At 51.4% G+C, this 12,242-nt stretch overlaps 1 protein-coding gene across 1 annotated transcript in view; it reads left to right on the top strand.

Annotated features, from left to right (window-relative positions):
* Positions 1-12,242, top strand: part of epx (eosinophil peroxidase) — a 53,115-nt gene that overhangs the window by 2,955 nt on the left and 37,918 nt on the right. The window contains exons 4-6 of the mRNA XM_031832833.1: positions 3,711-3,843; positions 6,851-6,980; positions 9,250-9,456. Of these exons, the coding sequence (XP_031688693.1) occupies positions 3,711-3,843; positions 6,851-6,980; positions 9,250-9,456 (470 nt within the window). The remainder of the gene's footprint in view (positions 1-3,710; positions 3,844-6,850; positions 6,981-9,249; positions 9,457-12,242) is intronic.

Here is a 12,242-nt window from a genome sequence, read left to right as displayed (position 1 = left end):
AATCCATGGCCCAGTCTAGCCTACCTGGTACTGTCTGACCAATGACCCAGTCCTGTCTACCTTGTACTGTCTAACCCATGACCCAGTCCTGTCTACCTTGTACTGTCTAACCTTAACCATGGCCCAGTTCAGCCTGCCTGGTACTGTCTAACACATGACCCAGTCCAGTCTACCTGGTACTGTCTAATCCTAACCCATGGTCCAGTCCAGTCTACCTGGTACTGTCTAACCCTAACACATGACCCAGTCCAGTCTACCTGGTACTGTCTAACCCTAACCCAGTCTGCCTGGTACTGTCTAACCCATGACCCAGTCCTGTCTACCTTGTACTGTCTAACCCATGACCCAGTCCAGCCTGCCTGGTACTGTCTAACCCTAACCCATGGGCCATGTCCAGTCTACCTGGTGCTGCCTAACCCATGACCCAGTCCTGTCTACCTTGTACTGTCTAACCCATGACCCAGTCCTGTCTACCTTGTACTGTCTAACCCATGACCCAGTCCTGTCTACCTTGTACTGTCTAACCCATGACCCAGTCCTGTCTACCTGGTACTGTCTAACCCATGACCCAGTCCGGCCTACCTGGTACTGTCTAACCCATGGCCCAGTCCTGTCTACCTGGTACTGTCTAACCCATGACCCAGTCCTGTCTACCTGGTACTGTCTAACCCATGACCCAGTCCTGTCTACCTGGTACTGTCTAACCCATGACCCAGTCCTGTCTACCTGGTACTGTCTAACCCATGACCCAGTCCTGTCTACCTGGTACTGTCTAACCCATGACCCAGTCCTGTCTACCTGGTACTGTCTAACCCATGACCTAGTCCTGTCTAACCCATGACCCAGTCCTGTCTACCTTGTACTGTCTAACCCATGACCCAGTCCTGTCTACCTGGTACTGTCTAACCCATGACCCAGTCCTGTCTACCTTGTACTGTCTAACCCATGACCCAGTCCTGTCTACCTTGTACTGTCTAACCCATGACCCAGTCCTGTCTACCTGGTACTGTCTAACCCATGACCCAGTCCTGTCTACCTGGTACTGTCTAACCCATGACCCAGTCCTGTCTACCTGGTACTGTCTAACCCATGACCCAGTCCAGTCTACCTGGTACTGTCTAACCCATGACCCATTCCTGTCTACCTGGTACTGTCTAACCCATGACCCAGTCCTGTCTACCTGGTACTGTCTAACCCATGACCCAGTCCTGTCTACCTTGTACTGTCTAACCCATGACCCAGTCCTGTCTACCTTGTACTGTCTAACCCATGACCCAGTCCTGTCTACCTGGTACTGTCTAACCCATGACCCAGTCCTGTCTACCTTGTACTGTCTAACCCATGACCCAGTCCTGTCTACCTTGTACTGTCTAACCCATGACCCAGTCCTGTCTACCTGGTACTGTCTAACCCATGACCCAGTCCTGTCTACCTGGTACTGTCTAACCCATGACCCAGTCCTGTCTACCTTGTACTGTCTAACCCATGACCCAGTCCTGTCTACCTGGTACTGTCTAACCCATGACCCAGTCCTGTCTACCTTGTACTGTCTAACCCATGACCCAGTCCTGTCTACCTGGTACTGTCTAACCCATGACCCAGTCCTGTCTACCTGGTACTGTCTAACCCATGACCCAGTCCTGTCTACCTGGTACTGTCTAACCCATGACCCAGTCCTGTCTACCTGGTACTAAACTATAACATTACACATATACTACAGAGCCTACCTGATCCGAGCCTGGCTGTGTTGGCCTTGTTACCATAGTTGCTGGAACTATGTCAGAAAACACAGTATGGTTTGAGTCAGCGGTACGGATTGGGTTGTGTGTAAATCTCCCCCAACAGACCTGTTGAATGAGGAGGACATGCAGGTTCTCCTGCAGGCTTCAAGTTGTTCCCCAACAGACCTGTTGAAGGAGGAGGACTTGCAAGTTCTCTATACAACGGCATGGCGCAGTGAAACATCGGAAGCCATTCACTTTCAATGGAAGTAAAGCGAGGGGATCCGTTGAGCGATGCGAGCGATGGCATTGGGCGAAGGAGCTGTACAGGGCGGGACTAAAGTTGGGGAAAGCTGAACTTTATGAAAATCCTCTGCAATAACGCAAAGCGATGGACCAATCGAAGCTCGCCATAGCTTCCAACCCCTACTGGATTGGCTGTCAATGGCTGTTGATATGTAGCACTACCTAGCTCACTTGCTAAGCTTGTTAGCACCCACATGAGGGTGGGTGGGGGCGGCAGGTAGCCTAGTGGCGTTGGGCCAGTAACCGAAAGGCTGCAAGTTCGAATCCCCGAGCTGACAAGGTAAAACTCTGTCGTTCTGCCCCTGAACAGGCAGTTAACCCACTGTTCCTAGAGTAGGCAGTTAACCCACTGTTCCTAGAGTAGGCAGTTACTGTTCCCCTGAACAAGGCAGTTAACCCACTGTTCTCCTGATCAAGGCAGTTAACCCACTGTTCCCATGATCAAGGCAGTTAACCCACTGTTCCCCTGAACAAGGCAGTTAACCCACTGTTCCTAGAGTAGGCAGTTAACCCACTGTTCCTAGAGTAGGCAGTTACTGTTCCCCTGAACAAGGCAGTTAACCCACTGTTCCCCTGATCAAGGCAGTTAACCCACTGTTCCCCTGAACAAGGCAGTTAACCCACTGTTCCCCTGAACAAGGCAGTTAACTCCACTGTTCCCCTGAACAAGGCAGTTAACCCACTGTTCCTAGAGTAGGCAGTTAACGCACTGTTCCTAGAGTAGGCAGTTAACCCACTGTTCCCCTGAACAAGGCAGTTAACCCACTGTTCCCCTGAACAAGGCAGTTAACCCACTGTTCCCCTGAACAAGGCAGTTAACCCACTGTTCCCCTGAACAAGGCAGTTAACCCACTGTTCCTAGAGTAGGCAGTTAACCCCACTGTTCCCCTGAATAAGGCAGTTAACCCACTGTTCCCCTGAACAAGGCAGTTAACCCACTGTTCCCCTGAACAAGGCAGTTAACCCACTGTTCCTAGAGTAGGCAGTTAACCCACTGTTTCTAGAGTAGGCAGTTCCCCTGATCAAGGCAGTTAACCCACTGTTCCCCTGAACAAGGCAGTTAACCCACTGTTCCCCTGAACAAGGCAGTTAACCCACTGTTCCCCTGATCAAGGCAGTTAACCCACTGTTTCTAGAGTAGGCAGTTCCCCTGATCAAGGCAGTTAACCCACTGTTCCCCTGATCAAGGCAGTTAACCCACTGTTCCCCTGAACAAGGCAGTTAACCCACTGTTCCCCTGAACAAGGCAGTTAACCCACTGTTCCCCTGAACAAGGCAGTTAACCCACTGTTCCCCTGATCAAGGCAGTTAACCCACTGTTCCCCTGATCAAGGCAGTTAACCCACTGTTCCCCTGATCAAGGCAGTTAACCCACTGTTCCCCTGAACAAGGCAGTTAACCCACTGTTCCCCTGATCAAGGCAGTTAACCCACTGTTCCCCTGATCAAGGCAGTTAACCCACTGTTCCCCTGATCAAGGCAGTTAACCCACTGTTCCCCTGATCAAGGCAGTTAACCCCACTGTTCCCCTGAACAAGGCAGTTAACCCACTTCTTAACTGACTTGCCAAGTTAAAAATAAAGGTAAAATAAAAAAATGAGGACGAGGCTAGTTTGGCTAGGAGAGGCCGCTTGTGTAGTGTCATCGCTCTGTAAGACTGTCTGTCACCTCTCCCCCCCAACAGACCCGTTGAGTGAGGCGGACATGCAGGTTCTACTGCAGGCTACAGGCTGTTCCTCTGAGATGCAGAGACCCCTCTGTAAGACTGGCTGTCTGTCTGAACGCTACCGTTCATTCACCGGGGAGTGCAACAACAGGTCTGTCTCTCTGTCTTCTCTGTCTGTCTGTCTTCTCTGTCTTCTCTGTCTTCTCTGTCTGTCTGTCTGTCTGTCTGTCTGTCTGTCTGTCTGTCTGTCTGTCTGTCTGTCTGTCTGTCTGTCTGTCTGTAAGACTGTCTGTCTGTCTGTCTGTAAGACTGTCTGTTTGTCCGTCTGCCGTTCATTCACCGGGGAGTGCAACAACAGGTCTGTCTGTCTGTCTGTCTGTCTGTCTTCTCTGTATGACTGTCTGTCTGTCTCTGTCTGTCTGTCTGTCTGTCTGTCTGTCTGTCTGTCTGTCTGTCTGTCTGTCTGTCTGTCTGTCTGTCTGTCTGTCTGTCTGTCTGTAAGACTGTCTGTCTGTCTGTCTGTCTGTCTGTCTGTCTGTCTGTCTGTCTGTCTGTCTGTAAGACTGTCTGTCTGTCTGTCTGTAAGACTGTCTGTCTGTCTGTCTGTAAGACTGTCTGTCTGTCCGTCTGCCGTTCATTCACCGGGGAGTGCAACAACAGGTCTGTCTGTCTGTCTGTCTGTCTGTCTGTAAGACTGGCTGTCTGTCTGTCTGTCTGTCTGTCTGTCTGTCTGTCTGTCTGTCTGTCTGTCTGTAAGACTGTCTGTCTGTCTGTCTGTCTGTCTGTCTGTCTGTCTGTCTGTCTGTCTGTAAGACTGTCTGTCTGTCTGTCTGTAAGACTGTCTGTCTGTCCGTCTGCCGTTCATTCACCGGGGAGTGCAACAACAGGTCTGTCTGTCTGTCTGTCTGTCTGTAAGACTGGCTGTCTGTCTGTCTGTCTGTCTGCCGTTCATTCACCGGGGAGTGCAACAACAGGTCTGTCTGTCTGTCTTGTCTGTAGTACCCCTGCACATTGACTCCGTGCCGGTACTCCTTGTATGTAGCCTCGTTATTGTTATTCTATTGTGATTATTTCTGTATTTTTGTTTCAAATATTGTTTTTTTTTAATGTACTTTTTAACTCTGCATTGTTGGAAAGGGCCCGTAAGTATTTCACGGTAAAGTCCTCACCTCTTGTATTCGGTGGCATGTGACAAATACAATTAGATTTGATCTCTGGCTGTCTGCTTGTCTCTCTTTCTCTCGCTCTGTCTGCCTGACAACTTCCAGCCAGTAGGGTTCAGGTTGAAACTACAGTGTGAAAAGACGACGTCCAGCCAGTAGGGTTCAGGTTGAAACTACAGTGTGAAAAGACGACGTCCAGCCAGTAGGGTTCAGGTTGAAACTACAGTGTGAAAAGACGACGTCCAGCCAGTAGGGTTCAGGTTGAAACTACAGTGTGAAAAGACGACGTCCAGCCAGTAGGGTTCAGGTTGAAACTACAGTGTGAAAAGACGACGTCCAGCCAGTAGGGTTCAGGTTGAAACTACAGTGTGAAAAGACGACGTCCAGCCAGTAGGGTTCAGGTTGAAACTACAGTGTGAAAAGACGACGTCCAGCCAGTAGGGTTCAGGTTGAAACTACAGTGTGAAAAGACGACGTCCAGCCAGTAGGGTTCAGGTTGAAACTACAGTGTGAAGAGACGACGTCCAGCCAGTAGGGTTCAGGTTGAAACTACAGTGTGAAAAGACGACGTCCAGCCAGTAGGGTTCAGGTTGAAACTACAGTGTGAAGAGATGACGTCCAGCCAGTAGGGTTCAGGTTGAAACTACAGTGTGAAAAGACGACGTCCAGCCAGTAGGGTTCAGGTTGAAACTACAGTGTGAAAAGACGACGTCCAGCCAGTAGGGTTCAGGTTGAAACTACAGTGTGAAAAGACGACGTCCAGCCAGTAGGGTTCAGGTTGAAACTACAGTGTGAAAAGACGACGTCCAGCCAGTAGGGTTCAGGTTGAAACTACAGTGTGAAAAGACGACGTCCAGCCAGTAGGGTTCAGGTTGAAACTACAGTGTGAAAAGACGACGTCCAGCCAGTAGGGTTCAGGTTGAAACTACAGTGTGAAAAGACGACGTCCAGCCAGTAGGGTTCAGGTTGAAACTACAGTGTGAAAAGACGACGTCCAGCCAGTAGGGTTCAGGTTGAAACTACAGTGTGAAAAGACGACGTCCAGCCAGTAGGGTTCAGGTTGAAACTACAGTGTGAAAAGACGGCGTCCAGCCAGTAGGGTTCAGGTTGAAACTACAGTGTGAAAAGACGACGTCCAGCCAGTAGGGTTCAGGTTGAAACTACAGTGTGAAGAGATGATGTCCAGCCAGTAGGGTTCAGGTTGAAACTACAGTGTGAAAAGACGACGTCCAGCCAGTAGGGTTCAGGTTGAAACTACAGTGTGAAAAGACGACGTCCAGCCAGTAGGGTTCAGGTTGAAACTACAGTGTGAAAAGACGACGTCCAGCCAGTAGGGTTCAGGTTGAAACTACAGTGTGAAAAGACGACGTCCAGCCAGTAGGGTTCAGGTTGAAACTACAGTGTGAAAAGACGACGTCCAGCCAGTAGGGTTCAGGTTGAAACTACAGTGTGAAGAGACGACGTCCAGCCAGTAGGGTTCAGGTTGAAACTACAGTGTGAAAAGACGACGTCCAGCCAGTAGGGTTCAGGTTGAAACTACAGTGTGAAGAGATGACGTCCAGCCAGTAGGGTTCAGGTTGAAACTACAGTGTGAAAAGACGACGTCCAGCCAGTAGGGTTCAGGTTGAAACTACAGTGTGAAAAGACGACGTCCAGCCAGTAGGGTTCAGGTTGAAACTACAGTGTGAAAAGACGACGTCCAGCCAGTAGGGTTCAGGTTGAAACTACAGTGTGAAAAGACGACGTCCAGCCAGTAGGGTTCAGGTTGAAACTACAGTGTGAAAAGACGACGTCCAGCCAGTAGGGTTCAGGTTGAAACTACAGTGTGAAAAGACGGCGTCCAGCCAGTAGGGTTCAGGTTGAAACTACAGTGTGAAAAGACGACGTCCAGCCAGTAGGGTTCAGGTTGAAACTACAGTGTGAAAAGGAAATGAGTGTTTGATTTGACATAACTTGTAGTTTGTGTGTGTCACCCACATTGTCAACCCTCTCCAGACAGCACCCTAAGTGGGGTGCGGCCAACACCCCGTACTCCCGCTGGCTCCCCCCAGAGTACGAGGACATCAGAGGGGTCCCTAGGGGCTGGGACCCTGAACACACCTACTATAACTACACCTTGCCCCCGGTAAGAGTCCTATAACTACACCCTGCCCCAGGTAAGAGTCCTATCCTATATACTACATCCTGCCCCAGGTAAGAGTCCTATCCTATCTACTACACCCTGCCCCAGGTAAGAGTCCTATCCTATCTACCACACCCAGCCCCAGGTAAGAGTCCTATCCTATCTACATCCTGTGCCAGGTAAGAGTCCTATCCTATCTACTACACCCTGCCCCAGGTAAGAGTCCTATCCTATCTACATCCTGCCCCAGGTAAGAGTCCTATCCTATCTACCACACCCTGCCCCAGGTAAGAGTCCTATCCTATCTACCACACCCAGCCCCAGGTAAGAGTCCTATCCTATCTACCACATCCTGCGCCAGGTAAGAGTCCTATCCTATCTACTACACCGTGCCCCAGGTAAGAGTCCTATCCTATCTACATCCTGCCCCAGGTAAGAGTCCTATCCTATATACTACACCCTGCCCCAGAGTCCTATTCTATCTACCACACCCTACCCCCGGTAGGATAGGACTCTTACCGAGGGTAGCATGTGGTAGATAGAATAGGACTCTGGGGCAGGGTGTAGTATATAGGATAGGACTGTTACCGGGGGCAGGGTGTAGTAGATAGGATAGGACTCTTACCTGGGGCAGGATGTAGTAGATAGGATAGGACTCTTACCTGGGGAAGGATGTAGTAGATAGGATAGGACTCTTACCGGGGGCTGGGTGTGGTAGATAGGATAGGACTCTTATCTACTACACCCTGCCCCAGGTAAGTGTCCGATAACTACAACCTTCCCCCGGTAAGAGTCCTATAACTACACCCTGCCCCTGGTAAGAGTTCTATCCTATAACTACACCCTGCCCCAGGTAAGGGTCCTATAACTACACCCTGCCCCCGGTAAGAGTCCTATCCTATCTACTACATCCTGCCCCAGGTAAGAGTCCTATCCTATCTACTACACCCTGTCCCCAGGTAAGAGTCCTATAACTACACCCTGCCCCAGGTAAGAGTCCTATAACTACACCTGGCCCCAGGTAAGAGTCCTATAACTACACCCTGCCCCCGCTAAGGGTCCTATAACTACACCCTGCCCCAGGTAAGAGTCCTATCCTATCTATTACAGCCTGCCCCAGGTAAGAGTCCTATAACTACACCCTGCTCCAGGTAAGAGTCCTATAACTACATCCTGTCCCAAGTAAGAGTCCTATCCTATCTACTACACCCGGCCCCAGGTAAGAGTCCTATCCTATAACTACACCCTGCCCCAGGTAAGAGTCCTATCCTATCTACTACATCCTGCCCCAGGTAAGAGTCCTATCCTATCTACTACATCCTGCCCCAGGTAAGAGTCCTATCCTATCTACTACATCCTGCCCCAGGTAAGATTCCTATCCTATCTACTACACCCTGCACTGGTAAGAGTCCTATCCTATCTACTACACCCTGCCCCAGGTAAGAGTCCTATCCTATCTACTACACCCTGCACTGGTAAGAGTCCTATCCTATCTCTGGCTACAGTATCCCTATATAGTGCACTGCTGTTGACCTGAGTCATCATAAGCCTCTGTTCAACATGGAATGTTTCCTCTGTCATTTTACTCTGTCAGATCAGCTGTAAAACCAAACTCACTGTAATAACCTCACCCTTCTCCCTCACTGTAATAACCTCACCCTTCTCCCTCACTGTAATAACCTCACCCTTCTCCCTCTCCCCTCCCTGCCCCTCACTGTAATAACCTCACCCTTCTCCCTCTCTCCTCCCTGCCCCTCACTGTAATAACCTCACCCTTCTCCCTCTCTCCTCCCTGCCCCTCACTGTAATAACCTCACCCTTCTCCCTCTCTGTAATAACCTCACCCTTCTCCCTCTCTCCTCCCTGCCCCTCACTGTAATAACCTCACCCTTCTCCCTCTCTCCTCCCTGCCCCTCACTGTAATAACCTCACCCTTCTCCCTCTCTCCTCCCTGCCCCTCACTGTAATAACCTCACCCTTCTCGCTCTCTCCTCCCTGCCCCTCACTGTAATAACCTCACCCTTCTCCCTCTCTCCACCCTTCTCCCTCTCTGTAATAACCTCACCCTTCTCCCTCTCTCCTCCCTGCTCCTCACTGTAATAACCTCACCATTCTCCCTCTCTCCTCCCTGCCCCTCTCTCCTCCCTCCCCCTCTCTCCTCCCTCCCCCTCTCTGTTCTCTCCTCTCCTCCCACCTCCCTCTCTCCTCTCTCCCCCTCCCTCCCCCTCTCTGTTCTCTCCCCCCTCCCTCCTCTCCTCCCACCTCCCTCCAGGTGCGCCTGATATCCCAGAACGTTCTCTACACGCACAATGAGAACATCTCTCTGGACTCATCTCTGTCCCACCTGCTGGTGGAGTGGGGTCAGTGGATCGACCATGACTTCGCTCTGACCCCTCAGAGTCCCAGCACAGCTGCCTTCAGGACCGGGGCTGACTGTACCCGCACATGCAGCCGGGACACTCCCTGCTTCCCTATACAGGTGAGGCCCTCCCTGCTTCCCTATACAGGTGAGGCACTCCCTGCTTCCCTATACAGGTGAGACACTCCCTGCTTCCCTATACAGGTGAGACACTCCCTGCTTCCCTATACTGGTGAGACACTCCCTGCTTCCCTATACAGGTGAGACACTCCCTGCTTCCCTATAGAGGTGAGACACTCCCTGCTTCCCTATACAGGTGAGGCACTCCCTGCTTCCCTATAGAGCTACAGGTCAAATCAAATCAATCACAATTTATTGAAAGTGTAGTTGAGGTCTTAACATAATTTACACAAAAAAATGCAATCATTTAAAAATGAATAGATGATTTATACCCATTGATTGTTGAAGAATATAACTTATAAATGCCTTATGAGCTTAGTCCAACTGTCCCACTCCATCAGAACCCAAAATAAAAAAACATGTTTTACTCCAATGTTTGTAAACAAAGTAAATGTAAGGGGCAGGGCTGTGGGCCCGAAGGTTGTGGGTTCGCAGACCACCATGGACAAGGGGCAGGGCTGTGGGCCCGAAGGTTGTGGGTTCGCAGACCACCATGGACAGGGGGCAGGGCTGTGGGCCCGAAGGTTGTGGGTTCGCAGACCACCATGGACAGGGGGCAGGGCTGTGGGCCCGAAGGTTGTGGGTTCGCAGACCACCATGGACAAGGGGCAGGGCTGTGGGCCCGAAGGTTGTGGGTTCGCAGACCACCATGGACAGGGGGCAGGGCTGTGGGCCCGAAGGTTGTGGGTTCGCAGACCACCATGGACAGGGGGCAGGGCTGTGGGCCCGAAGGTTGTGGGTTCGCAGACCACCATGGACAGGGGGCAGGGCTGTGGGCCAGAAGATGGTGGGTTCGCAGACCACCATGGACAAGGTGCAGGGCCGTGGGCCAGAAGGTTGCGGGTTCGCAGACCACCATGGACAAGGTGCAGGGCCGTGGGCCAGAAGGTTGTGGGTTCGCAGACCACCATGGACAAGGTGCAGGGCCGTGGGCCAGAAGGTTGTGGGTTCGCAGACCACCATGGACAAGGTGCAGGGCCGTGGGCCAGAAGGTTGTGGGTTCGCAGACCACCATGGACAAGGTGCAGGGCCGTGGGCCAGAAGGTTGTGGGTTCGCAGACCACCATGGACAAGGTGCAGGGCCGTGGGCCAGAAGGTTGTGGGTTCGCAGACCACCATGGACAAGGTGCAGGGCCGTGGGCCAGAAGGTTGTGGGTTCGCAGACCACCATGGACAAGGGGCAGGGCTGTGGGCCAGAAGGTTGTGGGTTCGCAGACCACCATGGACAAGGGGCAGGGCTGTGGGCCAGAAGGTTGTGGGTTCGCAGACCACCATGGACAAGGTGCAGGGCTGTGGGCCAGAAGGTTGTGGGTTCGCAGACCACCATGGACAAGGGGCAGGGCTGTGGGCCCGAAGGTTGTGGGTTCGCAGACCACCATGGACAAGGGGCAGGGCTGTGGGCCAGAAGGTTGTGGGTTCGCAGACCACCATGGACAAGGTGCAGGGCTGTGGGCCAGAAGGTTGTGGGTTCGCAGACTACCATGGACAAGGTGCAGGGCTGTGGGCCAGAAGGTTGTGGGTTCGCAGACCACCATGGACAAGGTGCAGGGCTGTGGGCCAGAAGGTTGTGGGTTCGCAGACCACCATGGACAAGGTGCAGGGCTGTGGCCCAGAAGGTTGTGGGTTCGAGTGCAAGTAGCCTTTTATAAACGCATTTCATGCAATTCTACATAAGTTTACATGACTGGAGAGCCTAGCAGGATCTTTTTTCACTACACTAATTACCAGCTAATAATGGACAGAGAGGGGCTTATGCATCTTCTCATAGGCCTATTTCTCCAATGCCAAATCAGTGTGTCTTGTATGTAACGAAACTGTCCCCCCGTTTTAATTCAATCTGAGACGTCCTTATGAATCTGAGCATGGCCTAGACTGAGTAGACCTACCTACGCAAAAAAAACGTGGCACCAACACCTTGGTTGAATCAATGTTGTTTCCATGTCATTTCAATGAAATGACGTTGAACCAACGTGGAATAGATGTTGAATTGACGTCTGTGCCTCAGTGGGTCACAAGTGTTTCACCTAAAAGCTGTCTGGGTTTAAAACATCTTCTATATTACAAAAATGATAGCGACATAATTAGATCACTTCACTATCAAAGATGAGGGTCGGCATTGGAAACACATCCATATACAGCCTAATAATCGGGGAGGCAGGGTAGCCTAGTGGTTAGAGTGTAGAGGCGGCAGGTAGCCTAGTGGTTAGAGTGTAGAGGTGGCAGGGTAGCCTAGTGGTTAGAGTGTAGAGGTGGCAGGGTAGCCTAGTGGTTAGAGTGTAGAGGCGGCAGGTAGCCTAGTGGTTAGAGTGTAGAGGTGGCAGTGTAACCTAGTGGTTAGAGTGTAGAGGTGGCAGTGTAACCTAGTGGTTAGAGTGTAGAGGCGGCAGGTAGCCTAGTGGTTAGAGTGTAGAGGTGGCAGGGTAGCCTAGTGGTTAGAGTGTAGAGGCGGCAGGTAGCCTAGTGGTTAGAGTGTAGAGGTGGCAGTGTAACCTAGTGGTTAGAGTGTAGAGGTGGCAGTGTAACCTAGTGGTTAGAGTGTAGAGGTGGCAGGTGGCCTAGTGGTTAGAGTGTAGAGGTGGCAGGTAGCCTAGTGGTTAGAGTGTAGAGGTGGCAGTGTAACCTAGTGGTTAGAGTGTAGAGGCGGTAGGTAGCCTAGTGGTTAGAGTGTAGAGGTGGCAGGTAGTCTAGTGGTTAGAGTGTAGAGGTGGCAGGTAGCCTAGTGGTTA

This window comes from Oncorhynchus kisutch, linkage group LG10 (assembly GCF_002021735.2).
Source record: "Oncorhynchus kisutch isolate 150728-3 linkage group LG10, Okis_V2, whole genome shotgun sequence".
NCBI classification, from domain to species: domain Eukaryota; kingdom Metazoa; phylum Chordata; class Actinopteri; order Salmoniformes; family Salmonidae; genus Oncorhynchus; species Oncorhynchus kisutch.
The sequence above is the reverse complement of the archived record's forward strand: the minus strand, read 5'-3'. Positions and strand labels throughout refer to the sequence as shown.